Source organism: Elephas maximus, chromosome 12 (assembly GCF_024166365.1).
Source record: "Elephas maximus indicus isolate mEleMax1 chromosome 12, mEleMax1 primary haplotype, whole genome shotgun sequence".
NCBI lineage: Eukaryota > Metazoa > Chordata > Mammalia > Proboscidea > Elephantidae > Elephas > Elephas maximus.
Window position 1 is genome coordinate 45,836,724 of NC_064830.1, and position 23,794 is coordinate 45,860,517.

At 43.3% G+C, this 23,794-nt stretch overlaps 1 protein-coding gene across 7 annotated transcripts; it reads right to left on the bottom strand.

The window, feature by feature from the left end:
• Window positions 1–3: 3 nt before the first annotated feature.
• Window positions 4–20,619, bottom strand: GTF3C2 (general transcription factor IIIC subunit 2). 7 transcript variants are annotated; one of them, XM_049903225.1, is made up of 21 exons: window positions 20,379–20,618; window positions 18,980–19,040; window positions 16,318–16,398; window positions 11,332–11,599; window positions 10,836–11,157; window positions 9,842–10,244; window positions 8,040–8,134; window positions 7,695–7,772; window positions 7,457–7,555; window positions 6,727–6,954; window positions 6,441–6,552; window positions 6,127–6,235; window positions 4,960–4,985; window positions 4,670–4,799; window positions 2,445–2,589; window positions 2,182–2,343; window positions 1,906–1,993; window positions 1,516–1,644; window positions 1,100–1,252; window positions 849–956; window positions 4–576 (listed from the first exon to the last, which is right to left on the bottom strand). In XM_049903225.1, the coding sequence occupies exons 4-21, from the start codon at window positions 11,573–11,575 to the stop codon at window positions 424–426; spliced, it is 2,784 nt and encodes a 927-aa protein (XP_049759182.1). In that variant the 5' UTR covers window positions 11,576–11,599; window positions 16,318–16,398; window positions 18,980–19,040; window positions 20,379–20,618; the 3' UTR covers window positions 4–423. The 7 variants fall into 7 exon arrangements, with proteins under 7 accessions (XP_049759182.1, XP_049759185.1, XP_049759180.1 ...); XM_049903228.1 differs by lacking the exon at window positions 18,980–19,040 and having other exon boundaries at window positions 16,346–16,398; window positions 20,379–20,619; XM_049903223.1 differs by lacking the exon at window positions 18,980–19,040.
• Window positions 20,620–23,794: the final 3,175 nt, after the last annotated feature.

A 23,794-nucleotide genomic window follows, 5' to 3' on the forward strand; every position in this document is an offset into this window, starting at 1 on the left:
ATGTGATCTCAAAAACACCCAGCACCTTTACTTGGCTTTACCTACTTCACAATATGCTCAATATGAGCAATTTGATTCCCAAGCCTAGGTCAGGCCTGAGTGTTTCTGGTGAACCATAATTTTAGGCTGAGGAGCCTTGAGGGTTCATGGAGAAAGCACTCCCCTGCCCACACGAGGCTGTGATCACAGGAGAAGTCTGCAGAAGGTGAGGAATCTAAGGAGTCCCAGGGAAACAGGCCTAAAGGTCCAGGCCTGGGCAGCATAACTATCCAGAAAGGCCCCAGGTCCTATGGTTCTGTGCCTGGGGGCCATTTGTTCTTGGTAGACTTCATTCCAAGGGTCCTGTGTGGACCAAGACTAGGAACTGGGCAGAAGGCAATGGCTGGTTGGAGGGAAGCCAAGCCCTTCAGTGGAGTAGGATAGTTAGAACATAGCATTGAACTGGGCTTGGCTTTCAAGCTGCATACGGTGGCCCAGTGGGGAGGTGAGTCCACGGACAAAATGGATCCGAACCAGCCCTGACTGCCCCCCAGATACCAGCCATCCGTAGGAGTCCAGGTTTGGGCTGAAACGTACCTGTGAACAGAAGACAAAAAAAAGAGATGCCCATACTTTGGGTGACTCCTAACTAAATGAACAAAAAAAAATGGGCCATAATCTAAAAGGATAGGGCCATGCCGGGGTGGAGAGGCAGGAATGAGAAGACAATCAATGAGGTATGTCTACCATGCTCTGGAGGATAAGGTTGCCAAAGCTGCATTCTGTCCTTAGTTGTCATTTAATCACAGGCCCACAGCTGGGGGGAAAATAAGAGTGGAGGGCAGAGAAGAGAGAGGGCGGGCTCTTACCTTATGAATAGCCTCCAGCTGCAGCCTGTCCAGGCAGAGCTGAGAATGGCCCTCTCTCTCCTGCATGCGAAGCATTGGTTCCCTACGAAGAAGATCGTGAAACGAACCCTGGAGGAGGGAGAAGAAAGTGAGCAGCTTCTTAGTCTTCCATCTTTGTGGTGGAACTCCTTAGGGTTCTCTACTATACAAGGATTAAGGTTTCTAACTTTTCTAATGATGGGTGTGGACCCATTCTCCTGGCCCCAACTTACCAAATCTGTGTCTTGAAAGAGCAAATAGTGATGGCTGACAGTTTCAGCATAAGTTCGAGCCTTGGGAGGGTTTGGAGCCCCTGACGAGGCAGAATAGTGGTCTTGATCTTCAGGGCCATCCTGATACGGAATCAGATCTGCTTTATATATAGGCTAGAAAGGAGACCAGATTAGGTTCTGTAATATTGAAGGCAGAACAAAGGTAAGGGGAGAGGAAACTGGTTTTGGGCAGGACAGACTTAAAGATGGAAGGCAGTACTAGTATGCTTAGATGCACTAGGGTTGGGAACATTCTCTATAACTCTGTGCTAAGACTTTTAAGGGATAGTATTAGGGCTTGGTACTACCAGGAGTTGGGAAGGCACGTGGATTAGGATCTAACAGATGGTGCTGCCACCAGATATTCATATACATACGAATCTTCGCTCTACAGGCCGCTTGACATTTATTGGGTTCAGGGCCATATCAGGCAATATAGCTGCAATGAGCTCCCCGGATATATCTCCTGCAGCTACTGTCCCAAGCCAGTCTGATCCTGAAAGACTCTAATAGGAGGAGACAGATTTCATTCATTCATTCATTCATATTCATTCAGTTCTGGCAACTAGTAACAGTCTAAGCGGGGAAAGACAGACATACACACAAACGAAATGAGTTTCTCAAAATCCATGTCCCTGCTGATACAGTTACCACACACCTATCTTTTCCTTCTTCTATCAAAAACTACTGCCTCTTCTTGACGACCACTAGGTGATTAAATCAATACTGTCCTGTGTAATGAAGATTGTGGAAGAGAGAGGGCTCACCCAGACAGTGCCTTTTCGAGGAGCAGTGAAGTAGGCTTTGAAACCAAGGTAACCAGCATCAATATAATGAATTCCACAGAGTCCATAACTGTAAGAGAAAGAGAAATAAAACCTTCCTTTTCTAAAATTAATCGTTTATCCTCAATCCTCCCAAAATTTTAATCATTTCAGTGAAATGACTCTTAACCCTCCTCTCCCCGCAACCATCTGACACTCTTTGCACCCCAGCCCCTTGGGCCTGTCCCCAGAGCGCCTCCCGGCTCCACCCTGCCGTACGAGGCGTAGCAGTTGTCCTGAGCCACAGTGACACCATTGTAGGGGAGCAGCCAGGCCAGCTCTGTACTCAGGAAGCGCTTGATACAGTTTATTGGTTCATAAGGTCGTCGAAGGTCCCAGAATTTGATTTTCCGGTCACTCCCAGCAGAGACTAGAAAATGACTATGAAAAGATGGGAGAAGATCAAATATTCACAAATCTGGAAAAGTCAGCTAGCCCGCCCCAGTCTTCCCTTCCACCTCCACAACTCTCCTATTCTATACCTGTTAGCTTTGCACCATTGAAGGGTACGCACAGCCTGGTCATGGGCTGGGAAACACTGGAAGGGATAGAGCTTCAAGGAGCCATCAGAGAGCCGTATCTGCTGCAGGGGCGAGTTAGTGGGAAGGTTCCAGAAAACCACCATGCCTGAGTTAGAGACAGAATGCACAGGCATCAAAGATAGGTTCTCTCTTCCTTGCTCTAATTTCTCTCTCTGGGTTCCTGACACCTTTGTCTCCTACCCTGAGATCTAAACCCTTATGAAAGGGTATACGGATTATGATTAGCTACCCAATACTTCCTCCATGACATAACTAGTCAATCTGATATTTTAGCCCCAATTCTCATAAATAAAAAAGTAATAGCTGAGTCTGGAATCTGCAGTTAAAGATGACAGGTTGAATGTACCCTACTAAACAAAAGTAAAGGGATTTTAAAAACTCATAAGCCCTCTAGGACAAGAGTTGGCAAACTACAACCCATACGCCAAATATAGCCTGTTGTCTCTTTTGGTAAATGAAGTTTTACTGGGACACACACAAAAAAAACACAGGCATACCCATTTGTTTACCTAATGTCTGCAGCTACTTTACCCTTACAATAGCAGTGTTGAGTGGTCCCAACAACAGCCACACAGCTCACAAAGCCTAAAATATTTACTATCTGGCCTTTTACAACAAGTTTCCCAACCCCTGCTCTAAGACAAAAAGAAAAGGCAAGGGGCAAAAAGCAACAAAATGTAAAGGGTGGGAAAACAAATGGACAAACAGAAACTAACTTCCCCAATCCCCAGTGCCATTGAGTCAATTCTGACTCATAGCGACCCTATAGGACAGAGTAGAACTGCCTCATAGTGTTTCCAAGGAGCGCCTGGCAGACTTAGCTGACCCAAAAGCTAAATACAAGACTGGCAGGGGGGAAGGTAATCAAAGGCATAACTTGGATAAAGATAAAAATTTAAAAACAATAGCTGGAAAAATTTTTTTGTAGTACATATGATACGAAAGGGCTAAAACTTCTTTCATACAAAAACTCTGAGAATGTAGCACCTATACGGCTTTCTTTTAAAAACTTATTAAGAGTGAATTGCAGCTTTGTTGTTGTTCGTTGCTGTCAAGTTGATTTCGACTCTGGGCGACCCTGTGTGTGCAGAGTATAACTGCTCCATGGGGTTTTTTATGGCTGTGACCTTTCAGAAGCAGACTGCCAGGCCTGTTTTCGGAGGTGCCTCTGGGCGGGTCTGAACTGCCAACCTTTCAGTTAGCAGCCAAGCACTTAACCATTTGCACCACCCAGGGAGTCCCTGAATTACAGCTAAGCTACATAAATAATTCAGCAGCAAAGGAGGAGGATGAGATAAAAAGGACTGGTGGAGACACTCAATCACTTAAATACAGAATTAAGACTAAGTAACTTCGGGAATTAAGATAGCAGAACAGCATCAAGTGTCCTGTACCTCTACAATGGAAGAAAAGCATCACCAAAAGAAAAACAATTTAAAGATGGAGAAAGAGATGATAGGAAGAAGTACAACAGTACTGATTTCCTTATCTCCCTAGCAGGAAGTCTACAGACCATGTCTAGAAAGTGAACTATCATCTAAAAACAAGCTACTAACTCCAACTACTTAATGTTATTTATACTTTTTTTTTTTTTTTAATTTAAAAACTATCCTACGGAACGAGTATCTCTTGTGGTGAGAGAACATTTATTACTTTAGCTATTCTTTCAGTTCCACTTCAGTGTCTTTTCTTCTATACAATTAAACTATAATTAAATTTAATACCTTTTAATTTAAAATAGCTTATATAATATGGAAACCCTGGTGGCGCAGTGGTTAAGTGCTATGGCTGCTAACCAAAGGGTCAGCAGTTCGAATCTGCCAGGCACTCCTTGGAAACTCTATGGGGCAGTTCTACTCTGTCCTTTAGGGTCGCTATGAGTTGGAATTGACTTGACAGCACTGGGTTTGGTTTTTGGTTTTATATAATATGATCCCATTTTTATACATTTCTCCATCTAATCTCTTTATATATGTATAGAAAACTGCATGAAATGATGTTCATCTACTTTTGGGTACAAAAATTCTAGTAACTTTTTTCTTTGTATTTTTTATATTGCTTGAATATTTATAAAATACTCAGTATTGAACCAAGAAAGAAACAACCACCAGAAATCAAGCCCATATAGAGAGCAATAGCTCCTTAGGTTTTGTTTTGGTTTTTACCATTGTAGTATCCAGCAGCCAGATGGTGGTGCGGCCGGGTGGGCATCCAGGCCAGGCTGAGGCACTGGCCGCACTCAGAGGGGTCTGAGGCTTGCACAGACCCCACCTGAAGGGTTGCCACACATTCTACCTGCAGGGACAGAGGAGAGAAGACTAGGGTTAGGGATACCTACTATTTAATCCAACAGAATGGGGAAAAGTTTCAGAGGCAGAAAGAGATTCACTGTGGAACCAGCAGGAAGAAGCTCCAGAAGATGGCGCCCAGTTAAGGTAGCAAGTTCCTCACTTACCTTATAGATGGCCGGCTTCATCGCATCTGTGAGGGAAGAAGAGCAGTAACTGATGCTGTGGATCAGAGCATCCTAACCAGGCCTTCTACCAGGCCTTGCTCTTAGACCAGCCTTCCCTCCCATAACCCTTTAGATAATGACCTTCTCTTAATACTTTGTTGAGAAAGCACTCTCCTCCTTACCTCTAAATTAACAAACCCACCTCTATCTGGCCTCATCCTTTCTCCTTCCACTATACCTGATAGTATCCTTCCTCCTATCAGAACGGCTAATCCCTCTACTCTGCTCTCTTCTTTTCCTCTTTAACCTTTTCCAGAATTTTGCTCATTTGGTTATTTCTCCTTTCTCCTGCATTATCCATCTTTATCTCTCTACTGTGTCATTCCCATATTCACATGTAAACAAAGAAAAAAAAAAAACCCTTCCTTTATTCCACATTCACTTCCAGCCACCACTCTCACTTATTTGTTCCTCTTCATAGGCCAACTTCCTGAAAGCATTACCTAGCTTCCTGTCTTCACTTCCTCAAGCCCTCTTCCCTCCTCCACCCACTCCTCCTTTACCAGATCACCAAATATGGAGCTTCCCAGGGGCCGAATCTGGGTGCTCTCTTCTCTAAATATGCAGTACTGTTGACAAATCCAACAACCAGGAGCTGCCCTTTCTTGGCCCCTTCCTCTTCTTGCTCATCTTCAGCTCTATATTCTTTCCCTTTCTTTGCAACAGAGACTGTATGTGTCTGTGTGTATGTGTGGTGATGAGGACAGGAGAAGCAGGGAATAGGATTAGGGGAGCAAGAAGAGCACAGCAGGGCTGATGAGCCCCTTCAGTCAGCCCCGGCCCTCAGCTGCCCTTTACACAGCCAGTTACCTGTAGCAGTAAGAGGGAGAAGGGCCTGCAAGCACAGAGTGAAAACAGGCAGAAGAGGGAGCTAAGAAGATAATGTGCTGGAAAAGTGCAGCTGTAACACTGCAAGAGAAAGGACTACCTGCAGGCTGCTGACCAAGAGAGCTCAATAACAAAGTGCAAAGTCAGAACAGGAGATGTGGCTGAGCAAGGCTCTGTACTGGAGAGAGTATGTCCGGAGAGTTTCAGGGGACATGGACAGGCCCTGCTAAGCTCTGGCCACCCCTACAACAGCCCCATTCTGCTTGCTGTGCTACTCACCTGGCGGCTGCTGAGCCAGCAGGGCCTCAGGATGGGGCAGACTGAACAGAAGCACCTTCCCATCTGAGCAGGCAAGAGCCAAGAGACCCAACCGGGGCAGGAGAGGATCCTAGAGGGTGAGACCAGATCTGTGCTGAGCTGGCTGCCCTCAGGCACCTCTCACTAAACCGTTGAGGTTCCTGCTCCCCCGAAATGTGATATGAACTTGCTCCACCCACTAGTCTCTAACCTCCCTTCCTCCAACTCTGAGAACTCCCGGGGCCTTTGTCCTGGCTCTGAGTCTTAGGGTCATCCCAAAAGCCAATGGGAAGTACCTTCCGAGGGGTGCTTGGAAGCTCCCATGCTCCACTGGGGCAGAACTTGAGGTCCCAGATGCAGCCATTATCACAAGCAATCCCATAGACAAAGTGGGCCCTGTTGTCAGAACTGCGAAGAGAAAGCATAAGGGGAGAATGTGTAGGAAGGAGGGTCCCAGGGCTGCAAGAGCCTGTGCTCCATTTGTCTCAACCCAGTCCAAGCCCTTCCACCTACACTGCCCAGCCCCCGTCCTTCTCTCTTTCTCAACCACCCTCCCATGGCAGTGTCCCAGCCCCACCTCACCAGCTTTCTTGCTGCAAGGTCCCAAGGCCCCAGAGCTGCAGCAGCCCAGGGCCCGAATGAAGCTGGCTCAGTGAATGTGTCTCATTCATATCAGGGCTGGAGAACAGAGCCACATACTGCGAGGCTGTTGCCCCCTCTGGCACTGGGCACCACTCCAGAGACCAGAGTGGTCCCCCCGTGAAGAAGGACACATCCCAGCGCTCTGGGTGTGCTGTGATCGAGCTAAATCTAGAGGAATGCAGAGATGGGATGAAGAAAGGAATTAATAAAAAGTAACAAGGGCAGAACAAAAGCTGCACCTGGTGCTAGTTTGAACTGGCTTAAGTAAGGGTCAGAATATCACGAACAGTCTGCAGGTGAGAAGACTCCTTAGCCAGCGCTTTTATTTTCCTCCTTTCCTCCCCAAAGTCTGTCCAGCTGCAGAACATCTTGAAAGATGATGCTCTGCTCATTCTGGTTTACTATAGTATTCTTTCCAGGGCCAGTCTGTCTAGGTCTGAGTGGATGTGGCCTTGCAAATTCGTTTCATCTGGTATCTCCCTAGCTTCCCTTAGTCTGGCCAGCAGTGATGAGACAGAGATCAGACCAGCTCTAGCCAAAACTCTTACACCTTGAGACCAACTGGATCAGGGTCAAGGGAAGAATATGGCTAACCCGTCATCCCTTTCAACATTTGTTTTTCCTGTTTCTGTCTCTTAGAATCAGAAAAGGGCTGAGCTGCAATCTTTACCTATTTATTCGGTAGAGTGTGCCATCTTCAGGAAGCCCTTCACGCTGTACAGAAAAAAGCGGAGACTTCTCCTCCTGGGGCAGGTAAGGAGCTGCCTCACTGCGGGAAGGCAAACGGAACAGCCTGAAGTTGGGAAAGTTCCAATTCCAGGATTCCCAAAATACATCAGAGCCCTCTGCACTGTTCCCTCTCCAAGTGCCATTCCCACCCAGGCTTCAGAGATGTCTCTTCAACTTACATTTCAGATAACAGGTGCCACTTCCAGGCCAAAGGGATCCATTCTGCAAATTCCCAGTATGAGTGCTTCTGCTCTCGGCTAGAGGCACAGAAGCAGCATTAGCGAAGGAGTAGAGAAATTCTAGAGTACTGCTGTCCAGTAAAACTTTCTGTGATGGTGGAAATGATCCATATTTGTGCTGTCCAATATAGTAGCCACTAGCTATTGGATACCTGAAATATGGCTAGTGCAACTGAGGAATTTCTGCCTTGTTAGTGCCCTCTTTTTCCCACTGCCCCACTTCAAGATCAACCTCTGCACTCCAACACCACCCTTTCATCCCTAGCTCCCACTCCCAAGTCTCACAGGTCCTTGGTGAGATGGAAGCACTTCCAAACAGGAGCCATGATGTGATTTGGTAAGCCATTGGGAGCCACTCCTCGGCAGTGTGGCTTCTGCTTCTGTAGGATGAAATTGAAGAAAATGTAAAGAAAACAATTTTATAGGCTGGTGAAGAAGTCCCCAGGAGCCATCTTTCCCAGCTTTCATCTGCTTTACTTGCCTTGGCATTACTTTCTCTCTAGCCTCTGCCCTATCAGCATCTTAAAAAGATTTATGTTTCAACCATTACAATAACTTCACCACCTTCTGCTCTTACTCCTCCATCAAAATTGCAAAATCCGTTAACTATTTTCTGTTCATCTTCCTCGATATCTCCATGGCATTTGATTCAGAGGACACTCACTTGCTTCTTGAAAGTCCTACCCCATGGGATAGTCTCTCCACCTCTCTAATAGTCCTTCTCAGTTTCCTTCGCAGGCTGTCCCTCCTCTGCTTGGTTTTTTCAATGCTGGTATTCCCCAGAGTCCCTCCTCTCTTCTTTTCAGCCCTTTATACACGTGCTCTTGATGACTGCATCCATTTCCATAGCTTTGACTACCATCTTTAACCCTGGTTATCAAATTTACAGTAAATGTAAATGTAAACTTTTCTCAGTCTCAACTTTTCTACAAGTTCTAGACCCATACAGTGTTGTGCCGAGCCACATTAGAGACTGAGGCAAAAGGGAAAATCAGAAATACAGTTCCTGTCCTCATTTAAAATTTCGGTATTTTGTTCATCATAGATTTATTGCATTTTTGTTTTTTAAAATATTACATTGAAATATCATTTACACTGATCACTAAGTTTTTTGTGCTCCCTTAAATTCTGCACTCTAGGCAAGGAAAGCACTAGTTCCATATATATAACTGGCTACTGGATATCCCCAGTGGGGTGACCCATGGCTCATCCAATTCAACATGTCAAAAAGTGAACTCATCAATCTCCTCTGCCTACCTCACCCCTTCTCAAGTCTCTCACTCTTCCTGTATTCCAGAGGTCAGTGCACAGTAGCACAATCTAAACTAAAAACTCCCGCTCAACTTCTTTCCGTCAACTCCCAAGTCCTGTTAATTCTCTTATACATCTCTTGAACCTGTTCCCTCACCTTCTCTTCCTTCACTATTTGGTTCAAGTCTTCGCTATCTCTCACCTGGATAACTGCAGCTGTCTTCTAATTGTCAGCTGCAGGTTGACCTATTTTCCTAACTGATCATGTTACTTTCCTACTGAGAAACTTTTTTTGGCTCCTTGTAACCTAGAGGATGAAAGGCATTCACTCAGCATGGCACACAATACTCTTACCAATCTTAGTTCTTTCATCCTCTCTAATTTATTCTCCCTCACCACTTTACCCCAGGCCCTATGCTCCAGCCATAATCAGTTTCTGAGAAAACCATCCTCTTGGGGAAATTTCTATTCACCCCTTTAATACCCAGCTCAACTATCAATTCTTTGTGCCGCCTAATCAGTTAATTGCCTTTCCTCTATATACCACTCCTGGTATAGCACTAATCACACTGAACTCTTTGAGGCAGGACTCTCTTATTCACATTTGTGTTTCCTAGGACAGAACAGACACTCAATTCAATATATGAATGAATAATCTTGTTTACTAGCCCCCTCCCCCATCTCCTTAATATCTCGACTGTTTTTAAAGTTGTCCATATCTTCTTTTACCTATTTGGCCATCAGAGTTATTAGGCCAAAGCTATCCTTTGGGGAGCCCTGCTGACCCCCTAATAACCCTACTGTTTCCCGTCCATTTTCTTTTCCTTTTGGGTTACCCCTGAAGTGGATCCTCGGGGGGCGCTTCGAGGAGCTGGAGGAGCTGCAGGCACTGCAGGCACTATGGGCACTGCGGGCACTTCGGGCACTGCGGGCACTTCTGGCACCGTGAGCACTGTGGGCACTTCGGGCACTGTGAGCACAGCAGGCACTGCGGGCTCGGGGTCAGATGAGCTCTCACTCGGGATCTCACTTTCTTCTTCATCTTCAGCCTCCACCTGGAGAACAAAGTCTTCATCTTGTGCAGTATCATCCTCTCCTCCCCCACCTTGAGGGTCTGCCTCCAGCTGGCTTTTCTTCAGTTTGGTGGGGCTGCTCAACTGGGTGCTCTCAGGACAGGACGCTGGAGCAGGCATTGCTGTTGAGAGTTCTTCTGCCAGTTCATGAAGATACAGAAGTGCCCTGTGGGACAGGGCAGAGTCAGAGCCACACTCACAAATACTTAACTGACAGCCCACTTCTCCAGATACTTGGTTGATTCTTATCTCACTGGATCCTCCCAGTAACCCTGTGAAGCAGGTATTAATTTCCCCTTCCCCTCTGGTAGATGAAGAAACAGGAATTCAGGAAAGTTAGATGACTTGGCCAAGATGATTCAGACAACAGATGTGAACTCTGAACCCAGGTCTTCCAAAAATCCAATGCACTTTTCACTCTACCAGTCACAGATCACAGAGGGCAAGGGGAAACAATGGAAGGGCATATATAACTGATACGTACTGGGCCATAAAGTAACAAGGAAGTGCTAGGAGGAGTTTGTGAAAATGTGATTGGGTGCAAGATACAGAATGGAAGCTTCCTAGACAAACGAAGTTAGCAATAGATAAAAGTCACTGTGGTAAGAGCTAAAAGATGGTTCAAGTCCCTAGAACCCAGACACCAACCCTGATTACCTGATACCTCATCACAGTCTTCTCAGTTCTCCAACATCTGCCCCACCCTGACCCCTTTACCCCAACCTCCCTCCACCATGCCGTGTCCCACAATCCTTACACTTGGGCAGCCCTTCGGCGGGGTCGTTCCCCAGGAGGGGTCTCGAAGTCCTCAGGGGGCCTCTTTGGAGGTGGAGACTCTGGCTGATCTAGGCCTTTTGACAACTTCAGCAGTAGCAGCTCTGCCTTGGATTTTCGACCTCGTTTCTTAGGCATGGGGGTGGATAGAGGGTTGGATTGATCTAAGATATCAGGAACCAGAGGGGCTGATGGAGGATTAGGTTGTTGGGGCCTTTTGGGGCCTTTTCGTGTCCTACCACCTCTCTTCCGGCCAGGCTTTGAGGCCCTAGGCTTTGAGACCTTTGACATCTCTGAAGAAAGATCTGTAGAGAAGAATATGGGTCTGTGAGATGGGACCAGAGCTCAGGTCAACCCCTGCTGAAACCTCTTTGGAACACATCACACCACACACAGGTTTGGATCCTGTGAGTTCAACCTCCTCTCTTTCATCTTAAGCTAGGAGGGAAGAGATATAGATGCAAGGACAAGGTACATACCTTGCTGTTCCAGTCTGGAGAAGCTTTCCTGCTCTAGAGGGAACCTCCTCTTATCAGGAGAATCCGCAAATCCAGGTAAAGGGGTAGGTAACATCCCTGTGGAGGCCTCTGCACTTGTCATTTCTGAAGAGGCCTTGACATCAAGCTGGTTTAGCACTTCTTGACCAGGAGAGTCTACCACAGTCATGTTCCCCACGGGGCCGGCCTCCCCCAGAGCAACACAGCCGACCCCGTAGGTATCCATCAGCACCCCCCAAAATGGCTGCCCCTGCATACAGAGACATACAAATGAGTAGAAGGCAGAAGCTAATCACCTTGCTTACATACACCACTGGCTCAGATTATTCTACTTTCCTGTCTTTCCTCCGCTTATCCCCACAACCAGACCCTCAAGCTCCCTGATCATTCATTCATTCAACAATTTACTAAGCACTTTCTATATGTAAGGCACTGTTCCAGGCACAAATAATACAGCAATAAGCAAGACAGACAAGGTTCCCATCCTCAGGGAACTAATATTCTGGTGGAACAATGAACAAATAGTAATAAAAGCTACCTACCATTTGCTCAATGCGTACTCTGTGCCAAGCACTATGCTAAATGCTTTATCTAATTTAAAGATCATGAAGTTTCTTGTAAAAATATTGTAGTGAATATATAATTAGTCACCCGGAAGCCCAGTGAAATGAATCAAATTCCCCCCCACCCCAAAAAAAAATGCAAGAAAGAAAAAAATTGCCTATTATGAATCTAGGAAAGAGCCACAACTTGCTAACATAGACTATAAAGAATACCTGCAAGATACTACAGTGAAAGCCATGACAGCCAGAATTTGACAGCTCTGCCTTGTTTTTCTGGGTCTCCAAGTTTTCTGCCTTTGACAGGGTGTAGTCTTATTATCCCTTGTTTTAGTGGAAAATATTTGAGTTTTCCTTCTCTGACAGGTTCTGGCTTTTCCAAGTCTTACTGTATAAAATTTAGACCGAACTGAAGGAGGATGCCTAGAGCTAAAAGCCATCTCTGTGAATATTAGCCAGGGAACAGATTTGAGAGGAAGTTAGAGAGTTCCCTGGTATCCTGCCATCAATTTTTCACCTGGATGGGAGAGGCAGGTAGGCCATGAAACAATTAAAGTTCCCATTAGAGTAAGGAGCCACATCCACATTGAATAAATTGTCCTCAATCTTCATTTTCTTCAAACCCAGAAAAAGTCAGCTATATAACCATGGACTAAGGTACCCTGACACAGATAAAATAGCAAACCAAAAACCTGTGCAACATACGACTCCACAGTTTTTTGCCAGAATAACCTGTTTGTCTATGACAAAGGAGGCAAAAAAGCTCAAGTCCCAGATGAGAATCCCCATAGAGCTATACATGCCTTAATGACAGAGTTCATCAATCTCAATGGAAAAGTGTGCTAATACAAATACCATAAGAAATGCTATACAAATTAAAGTTCCCCAGTGTCTCCCTTGAAAAAGCTACAGTCGAAACAGATTATAAACGATAACAATATCCAACCTTATAACTCAAGTGCTAAGAATACAATATAACAGTGCAAAGGTAAACAGAGGTCAGTGAGAATCCACCCACATTGTTCTTTGGTAAACAGCAAGTCCTGATAGAACTACCTGTTGCCGTTCAGTCGATTCTGACTCATCGAGGCCCAGTAGGACTGAGTAGAACTGCCCCATAAGGTTTCCAAGGCTGTAATCTTTACGGAAGCAGACTGCCACATCTTTCTTCCACAGAGTGGCTGGTGGGTTAGAACCACAGACCTTTTGGTTAGCAGCTGAGCAATTTAACCACTATGTGACCAGGGTTTCTTTCCTGATAGAAATACCTATACAGAATTAGCAATAAAAAAAAAGGATCCAACACAGGACCTATGTACAGATACTGTAGAGAGAATAAAAAGGCGGGGGTGGGGGGAGTACTTTTTTGAAGAACTGCTCCAAAAACAAAACTTTCGTACTTTCAAAAAAGCCAATGAGACTGTGGGATCCAAGAAAACAAGAGAGTAAAGGAGATGCAAGGGTTAAAAAAAGAGCTAAAACAACAGCAAGGTAAGAAAACAAACTGAGTAAAAGAATAAAATTATAGGAATGAAAACCATATGGGAAGCAACAAGTAGAAACTATATTGCTGAAAAGTGAATCAGAGATAAGAAGGACAGGGTTGAGAAAAATCACACAGATTGTAGAGATAAAAGCGATTAACAAGATGATATAGATGGAGCCAACATATGAAAAATTGATGTTTCTAAAGAAGAAAGCAAAAAAAAAAAAAAAAAGAGAGAGAGAGAACAGGAACAAAAACCTTTAAAGAGTTAGCAGAAGAAAATTTCCTTAAATAAAAAAACAGGACAGGAAAAAAAAAAAAATCCTTTTCCTGAAACAAAAACCTCAGCCTATAAATGAAAAAGGCCACTGTGTAAAAGGGGGAGAAAAATCAATAAAGAACCCTCAAGACCAACATTTATCCCAGTGAAGGTACTAAATTTCAAAAGAAAACAGTGAGTGTCTCAGCTCAAGAAACATGTCTCTTGCAAAACAAAAAGGTCAGCCTCGAGAGTTCTCAGTAACACTTTGTGGCAGAAGATAAACAGGGTTGAGAGAAAGGATGTGACCTATGAATACTTAACTAGGATGCCATTCATGTAAAGGCAACAGGATGACATTCTAAACATGCAAGATTCCAGGAATTATAACACTTAGGCACCCCGACTTTAAAAAAAAAAATCTATTTGGAGACCCTACATAGCCAGCTGAAAGCTACATCAAAATAAAGAATTTTCTAATGGAGAAGCTGTGATACGAAAAGCTTATCAGTAAGCATTTAACCCAGTGAAACATCAAACTGGGTTTAAATAACTATGGTAATTATAGTACAACACAGACCCTAACTGAAAAATTTTAAAGGCCCCATCACATAAAAAAACCAATAATCTGAGACTAGTCAGACTAATAATCTTAGACTAATCTAGAGACTAAAACAAAGGAAGTATCCTGATTTTGTTTCTGAGGTTGATAAATTGGAAAATATTGGCTTTTAAATACTATTTAGATGTTTAGTAGAACTAAAAACAGAGTATACTGTATTCCTTCCAAAATAACTAATAGGCATAGAAATCAGAAGGCAGTGGGTTTGGGTTTTTTTTGGGTATTATAACAATAAACATATACCAAATAAGCTCATCCACTAAAAGAATAAAGATCCAGATTGAGTCAAAAGCCAAACAACTACACTTTTTAGAAGACATCTAAAACAAAGTCACTCAAAAAGCTGAAAGTAAAAAGATGAATTAAAATATACAGGGCAAACGTAAACAAAGAGAAAAGAAGTAACTTTGATGGTGATAGCAAAGTTGAACAGGAGAAAAGTATTAAATGGGACAAAAAGGGAGAACTTTATACTGAATAAAACTTCAAATCCCATAAAACACACAAGTATCATGAAATTTTAGACATCAAATAACATAGCCTCAAAATATATATAGCAAAATATTCAAGAAATACAAGAACTACTTCTTTTAGTCATTGACAGATCAAGTAGGTAAGGATAGAGAAGACATGAATAAAACAACTGTAAGGAGCCCTGGTGGCACAGTGGTTAAAAGCTCGGCTGCTATCAAAAGGTCAGCAGTTCAAATCCACCAGCCGCTACTCGGGAACCCTATGGGGCAGTTCTACTCTGTTCTATAGGGTCACTGTGAGTCAGAATTGACTCAACAACAATGGGTTTGGTTTTGGTTATATTGGTCAAGGCTCAGCTAGATCAGAATATTCCCTACTCAGTTCAAGCAGAAAGGGATTTATTACAAGGTGGTAAATGGCTCACATCAGTGGATATCAAAGTGTGGTACCAAAACCAGCAGCATCAACATCTCCTGGGAATTTCTTAAAATGCAAATTTCCAGTACCATACCAACAAAAAACCAAACCCACTGCCATCGGGTCAATTCTGACTCACAGCAACCCTATACCAGACCTATTGAATCAGAAACTCTGGGGATTGGGCCAGCAATTTGCGTTTTAACAAGACCCTCAGGTGATTGAGATGTACACTTAAGTTTGAGAATCACTTGCATATGAGAGCACTGGGTGAGCTAAAGGAAAAAACAGTTTAGGAACAACTGACTGTCAAACTGAGAAGTTACTGCTATAGCTGCTAGTTCAAGAGCCATAAGGCCTCTCATCAATCATGGTGGGAAGCCTCCTGCGAAATCAAGCCCCTGCTACAGCCACTGCCATAATCAGAAAGCCACCTGACTAAATGGGGAAGTGGCTTTTCCGGCTACCAGATTAGAACCACACCCTTGCCAAAATCTTCATCAGCAAAATGAGTAACTCCCTGCTGGCCTCTCCCTAGTCCAAATCCAAGTTCTCCAAGAGCACATCCGACTGGCCAATCCTAAATCATATTCAAAATCTTGGATGCAAAAAATTCCAGGAAAAGAAGTTGCTAGTTTTCCAGGCCCTCAAGTAGAGGTTGCTCATTCTCTCACAGGCCACTTACTTCAGGGTAAAAAGTAGGATCAGTACCTTCTCAATTCCTTTCCAGTGCTACTTCTAGACCAGTCCTCCTCCTCTTGAAAAAACTTGTTCCTTTGAAGCTCATTAACACTCAACTAAACTACTGCCATCCACTCCACTGTCACACCCTGGACCTCATCACTCAAAATCTCTTAACCTCCAAAAATCACTAACCCATCCCACTAGCTGATCACACTTTCCCATCAATACAGGTAGATTGCTCAACCACTATTACTATACTGAGTCTTCAACCATATCAAGGCATATCTGCTGATCCATCTAATTTTTCCCCATGTCAGCCACACCCTGTCTAGCTTAGATTCCTTCATTTTAATCAGTCTCTTGTTGATATTCTGAACTTCCTTTCTTTTTGTCTGCTTGTTCCACTGGTCTGGCAAAAATTCAAACCCTAGATGAATCCAACCATCCATCTTCTGTATGTGTGTACCTAAACTGCTGAGGGCTGGCAATCCCACCTTCTCTCTAGTCAGATCCCCTGGATCTCAGCAGATGATTTTGCCTCTGATTTCTGAAACAAAAAACAGAACCATTAGATGAGAAATACTTCAATTTCTTGTCAAGTAAGCTAACACTCCATGCAACTGATCCAACTACAATGAAGTGGCTAACTGGCCACTTTCTAAGTCCAAACAAACCTTCCCATTGTGGATTTGTGTTCTAGCTCTATTCTCCCACTTTCTGAGGAAACTTGAGTTATTGATCATCCTCACCATTTCCATTTGCTCCTTCTAAACAGCATTTAAATAATGTTTAACATTCTCATCTTGGCACGTACAACTATCCTTCCATACTATTATGCCCCCCAATACCATCCTCCTCCCTCTCAAAGGAGCTCTGGTAGTATAGTGGTTAAAGCCCTCTGCTGCTAACCGAAAAGTTAGTGGTTCAAACCCACCAGCAGCTCCTCGGAAGAAAGATGTGGCAGTTTGCTTCCATAAAGATTTACAACCTTGGAAACCCTTTGGGGCAGTTCTACCTTGTCCCGTAAGGTTGCCATGAGTAGGAATCCACTCTACGGTAGTGGGTTTGGTTTTCTCCCTCCCATAGTCAAACTTTTAAAAGAACCGTCTGTCCTCGATGTTCTCATTTCCCTGCTTCATTCTAATTCAAATATTGCCCCAACTCGTCACTGAAGCTAAAAAAAAAAAAAGTCACCAATAATCACTAGGTCAATTAATCCAAGGGATTCTTCTCAACCTCGTTTAACTTGACCTTTCAGCACTCCTACCACTGTTTTATAAAATACTTTCTTCCCTTGAGAAGCAATTCAAGTGCAGTAACCCTCCAGATATTTACAAATTTTCCTCCATCTTTTACAGTTGTGTCAATCACACCTATTTGGCACCTTTTTGCTTAACTGCAAGCTCACCCTTTTCTCTTTCCAAAGCACTCAACTTAGTTTGCTCTCTTTTCTTATCTAGAATTGTTTTTACCCAACTATTAGTTATTTTAAAAAATCTACAAAATACATATAGAATATAAAGAACAACAATAAAACACTTGTGTATCCACCTGCTTCAACTTAGTTTTAAGAGAAGTAACTTTTCACACTCAAGTTTCTCTAAATGGAAATATACACAACATCTATATAATGACAAACCAAACCAAACCAAAAACCAAAACCAAACCCATTGCCTGACTCATGGCAACTTCAACTGACATAAAAAAAAAAAAACAAAAACCCTAGGAACTAATACAATGACTTTTGGCAAGCATTCAACTTGAGGGTGCAAAGTGCCCAGGCCAATAGAAATCTACAAGCTTCAAGCATTCAGTGTCCCTTGGGCATGGGCCTGTATGCTTTACAGTCGAAATATGAAATGTCAGTTAACAAAGGGAGTTGGTTAAACAGAAAAGAACTTCTACCTATGTCTTAAAGGGTTTCCATATCAGTATACATTGATCTAGCTCATTCTTCTTAGCTGCTGTATGGTGGTCCACAGAATTATAGTTTAGACATTCCCCATTTAATGGACAATTAGGCTCCAATACATCTACAAACCATACTGCAATGACTCTTCTAGTGCAATCTCACCATTAATGAGAAATTATTTTTCTAATAATCATAAGAAGTGAATTATTGCACTGGGTTGATGGGTATGCACGTTTCAAAATTTAACTGATACTGCCAAACAGCTCACCAAAATGAAAACCAATTTATATTTCTTCTTGTTAGCTGCCATTGAGTTGGCCCCTAACTCATGGTGACCCTATGCACAACAGAACAAATGCTGCCTGGTCCCCTACCATCCCCAAGACAGGATGTTGATTGGACAGTTTCAATCCATGGGTGTTTCATTAGCTGATTTTGGGGACTAGATCACCAGGCCTTTCTTCCTAATCTCTCTTCTGTATATCTGCACCCATTTTATGCACACCCTTATTGTTATTTGCCACCCAATCTTTTTAATTTTTGCCAACCTGATGGGAGAAAGAATTCTTCTCCATTTATTTGTACTGCCCTGATGAGTGGTTAGCAACTTTTTATATGTTGGACATCTAAACGTCATCTATGAATTGCCTATGCACATATATTTCACATCTTCATGGGACTGTCTTTTCCTTATTGATCTGTGGATGTTATTTATGTTGAGAATATATTCTCCCTGTATCTACTTGTCTTTTAACTTTGTTTACAACGTTTCTTACTAAAGTTAAGTTTTTAATCTTTATGAGTTAAATTTCTCAATCTTGTCTTCTATGGCTTCTGTTTTTCACGTCTTAAAAAGGCATTTCCTACTCCACTGATATAAACATATTGTTGTTAGCTGCTGTTCAGTCCAACTCATGGCATTCCCATGCCCAACGGAACGAAATGGTGCCTGGTCCTGCACTATCCCCATGACCTGTTGCAGATCGGATCACTGTGATCTACAGGGTTTTCACTGGCTGATCTTTGCAAGGAGATCACCAGGCTATTCTTTCTACTGCATCTTAGTCTGAAAGCGCTGCTGAAGCCTGAAGCATTGGTGGTTCAGTGGTAGAAGTCTCACCTTCTATGTGGGAGACATGGGTTTGATTGCCGGTTAATGTGGAACCATCACCTGTTTGTCAGTGGAGGTTTGTGTGTTGCTGTGTTTCATACTTACCTTCACTGAAAGCTTCCTAAGGTAGGGATCTTACCTATCTGGTTCACCATTGTATCCACACCTGATACATAGTAAATGCAATAGTTAAACTTTGTTGACTACATGACTTATTCAAAGTACAAAAATTTAAGGATTCACTTCTCATGGAAGGCAAGAGAAAGGTGTGGTGCTTAATTTCTATTCATGATTTCATAACAAATTTTGGATGCACAGTAAAGGGAAGGCAGTGTTTAGGAAATTTGTACTGGCAGGTTTATAAAATCTTGTATTTGCACCCCAGCTTGCCTCTTAGCCTAGCTGCTCCAGGTTGCCAGTCTGACCTCCCTGGCCAAAGAAAAAATTAAGTAACACTGTGCCTCAAATATGGAATTACTTAAAACACACAGTTTGGTCTAACACGCTATTTCCCAAGGTGTTCCTAAAGTACAGCTGGTGATATGCAAGATGATTTTAATGGTACAAGGATAAACATTTTATTTTACCAGTTGTATTTTTATTTTAACTTGCATAAAAAACTGTAAGTAGCCATGAAACCCATGGTTCCATCCATATTGCTCAGATCGAGACTAAAGCGTTTAAACTTTAAAAACAAATCAGCTTAAAGAAAACTATCGAGAAAATAACTGCAACTGGTAAGAAAGGGTGGCAAAAATAGTAACAATGGTTCAAGTGTAACATGTTTGTGTAACAATATATCGATGGGGGGAAGAGCCTTGGCTATATCCTACACCCTTCCAACAAAGTGAGTTACCTCCCGTGGGGTCGAAGTCGCACCTCTACCTTCCCCAGAAGACAGCCAACTTGCCGCGGGATAAAGGGACTGGACACGGAAACGTAACTGGCCCTTGGCTGCGCCAATGGGGTTGCAGCGCGCGGGGAACAACCCCCGGGGTAGAAGAGCCTCATCGAGGGAAGGACTGGGACACAGCTCAAAGAGGAGATTGACCCCCCGCAGCCACTCTAGGGGCGACCGACTGCTTTTCCTCAGTTCTGTGCATGCGGGCAGCTTTCATCACTAGCCTATGCCGGAGGCGAAGCCTGGCTTTTTTCCTAAAGCTGAGGACTTAGCGCGAAGCAATTACTGTAGTTTCGTTGGGTCCGAGGGACGCAACGTAAGCAGTGCCGAGGCGTGGACACAAGAAGCCTTATTACAGACACCGTGTGGCGGTGGAGGAAGAGAGCAAGAATCGTAGTTAGCAGAGATGGGGGAGAGGTATGGTTGCCACTGTGAGGAAGGTGGGGAGCGTGATGGTTTTCTATAGGAGCGCAGAGAGTAGAGGTCGCGATGCCGTGCGGAGAGGGAATAGCCGAGCTGGGAGCTGGTTCTCAATATCTACAGAAAAAGAAGGGGGAGGAGTAATCGTAGGGGCCCCAGCACACCCAGCTGCGGTACACTCACCCTCACCAAAGTCCTTCCGGAAGTCCAAGTTCGAAGATGGCGCCGCCTGTCTCGTCGCGGTTTAATGACGAAATCTTATAACTCCTCTTCTTTGAAGCCCCGACACAAAGTAAACACGTGAGCTTTTCGGGAGTTTTGTACCCGACGATTTTTATTGGACTGTGTATCCCATAGTGCAGTGCGGCAAGTCACTGAGCCCTTTGTGAGCCTGTGGAGCTCTTCGGCTGCTTTAGCGAGGCAGGAGATGGTGCATGGCCTCATGGGAATTGCAGTGTCAAGAAAGGAAGACTGACGCCTGCGCAGTGACGATTGTCGCGCCCCTGCGGGTTCCCACTTGGCCTCTACAGGAGCCTCGAGTATACTTGCTTGTCAGCGCTGAGTCCTACCGTGTTTGCAAGACTAGTGGGCCTGAGGCGGGCAGCGCCAGGCTTGGACCTGAGAGTCTTAAGCTGCAGCCGTTGCCCCACTGGAGCCGAAGACAGAGACTAGGAGACAAAGAAATCCTTGCTGCCTGTCGTTGTCAGAAAATGGCAGGGTTCTCCGGCTTTGGCTGCGGGGCATCCCCCACAGATCCAGACACTAATGCTGGCAGGGATAAACCCAAGACAAAGAAAATGAAATGGGGTGTAGAAAGAGGGCAAGCTAGGAGGGAAGGAGCAGTAGTGAAGCCTGGCCAGGAGTGAGGGTGGGCAGAGGTGCTGACCTCATAGGCCTTGCTCCATTCACTAGGTGGTGGGATATGAGTGAAGGAGAGTGTAACAAGTTCCTGTCCTTTTCTGAGGCACTTAAAGCCATATAAATTTCACAGGTCTCCACATAACCAGTAGGTGAGAGTTCAGGATGTATATATATGAACAAGAAACCAACCTTTTTCTTCTTCCCGAATAATCTCACCCATGAAATTACTTTGGTTGTGCAAAACATTTAAGGAAAGGATGGGAGGAGCTAGCTTAAGAATTAAAAGAGGAAGGCGACACCGGATTCTACTCCCATTCCACTTCTTAGTGGTCTAAAGAACAAGCTAAGGCTGTGCTGTGGTTTAGGGATAACTCCTTTGTGAGAGCACAAAATTGGGCGCAGTTGAAGCTGCAGTTCCCCCAGTATATTTTAAATGCTTCTGATGGACAGCTCTCAGTTTCATTTACTTCCTCTCCAACTCTGCTGCCTCAGATTAGGCTATCTTTGACTTGAACTATTGCAAAAATCTTTTGTTAAATTAACAATTGTACTCATTTTTGGAATAAGACATTCACATAGCTCAAAGTTCAAAAGATAAAAAGGTATAAAGATGCCCACCTCTCTAGCCCCCCAGGTCACATCTACACAAGGAATTAATCAGTTTCTTATAATTGGTCTAAGATATTAAGATATTTTATATATTTCTACATACACACAAATATTTATCTTTTTCCCTTTTTAATACAAACATAGCAACTGCACACTGTCCCGAACCTTTCTTCTTTAACCAGGTGTATGTACCTTGGAGAGTATTCTATTTCTCTACACAAAACCTTCCTAATTCTTTGTGATGGCTGCTTAGTATTTAATTGTATTCATGTAGTATAATTGTGGTAGGAGCCCTGGTGGCCCAATGGTTAAGTGCTAGGCTGCTAACCAAAAGGTAGGCGGCTGGAACCCACCAGCTGCTCCGAGGGAGAAAGTATAATTGTTGCTGTTGTGTGCCTTCAAGTAAAATCTGACTCATAGCGACCCTATAGGGCAGAATAGAACTGTCCCATAGGGTTTTCCTAGGCTGTAAACTTTACAGGAACAGATCACCACATCTTTTCTCCTGTGGAGAACCACCGACCTTTTGGTTAGCAATCAAGCACTTAACCACTGCATCACAGGGCTCCTTGTAGTGTACTGTAATCAGTCTTTTATTAAAAGACTGGTGGTTTCCAGTCTTCTGATATTATAAACAATATGGCTATAAGTAACTTCACATCTAAGTTACTTTAAATATGTGCAACTACATCCATAGGATAAATTCCTAAAAGCAGAATTGCTTGATCAAAGTTCAGGTGCACTTGTAATTTTGATTGATAGGCAATAATCTCTTAACTGATCTGTTTCTCTGCCTCTAATCTTTATCAGATGACTTTCTAAAGAACAGAGCTGACACTATTGATCCCTTGCTTAATTTTGATGACTGAGTGGTATACATTGAATATTTAAAAACCGTTTAAGTTAATAATAATCCTTAAAAAAGAGAAAGATGAAAAAGCAACAACTACTCCTTGGGAGTACACCACTTATACACCCCTGGGGCTGACTAGGGACTCACTCCTAATTAACCATTTATCCTGCCTTGCCAGTATGAGTTGTAATTCAGAATACTACCTATACAGCCCTAACTGAGGGGAGGTTCTACAGAGAAAAATATCAACTAGTAAATGTGAAAAGAATGACAGAATTAGAAAAAAGTCACTATTTTGCAACCCCTAAAGAAATAACATAGGAAACAAACACCAATGGATGAAATCACTAAATGAAAGGTTGTTGGGAACTTTAAAACGGATTGATCAGGGTTTCACTGCCTAGGCCCACTCATCATTGAAAATAGACCAACCAGCCATTGTTTGCTGCCTGACATGAGGCAACATAAAGCACACAGCACAACTTATGGAGTATTCTTATCCACAAAGTTGGATGGAAACACAGGGGTTAGAGGAATGAGTTCAATGACATGCAAGCAAATACTCAAATCCAGAATGTGGGACATTTTATATGACAATTGACTAGGTTTCTGCAATGTCAATTTTAAAGGAAAAAAAGGGTAAGGGGACTGCCTTTTATTATGAGAAATTTAAGAGACATAATAATCAAATGTATGTGAAATTGTCTGGACCCTGATTCAAACAAATCAACTGTTAAAAGCCATTTTTGAGATAATCAAAGGAATTTGATTATGGATTAGACAATACTAACAAAGTATTATTAATTGTGATAATATTATCATATAAAATGTCCCTATTTTTTGGAGACACATACTGAAGTTTGTAGGGATGAAATGACATGTCTGAGATTTGCTTTAAAATAACTTCAGCAAAGAAAGAGGAAATAAAAAGATAAAGCAAATCTTGATAGTTATCGTATCTGGTGGGGAAGGAATCTTTGTAAGGTGCACTCTAGTTTTGTGCTGTTTGAAATTTTTCAGTAACACACACACCCAAATTGGATGACTCTTATTTTTAGGCTAATCATATTGGTTAAACTCTCACAACGTAGCCCTAACCTATTTTTGCAGCTTTATCACTCTTCACATTGCCCTCAGTTCTATCCTCACCACACTACTTGATCTTTTGAAAATGGCCACTCAATTTAAGGCCTATTCTGCCTATTCAAGCTATTTCCTCTGCTGAGCTGCCATTCCTTTTTTTTTTCCAACTGGGAAACTTCTTATTCTTCAAGGT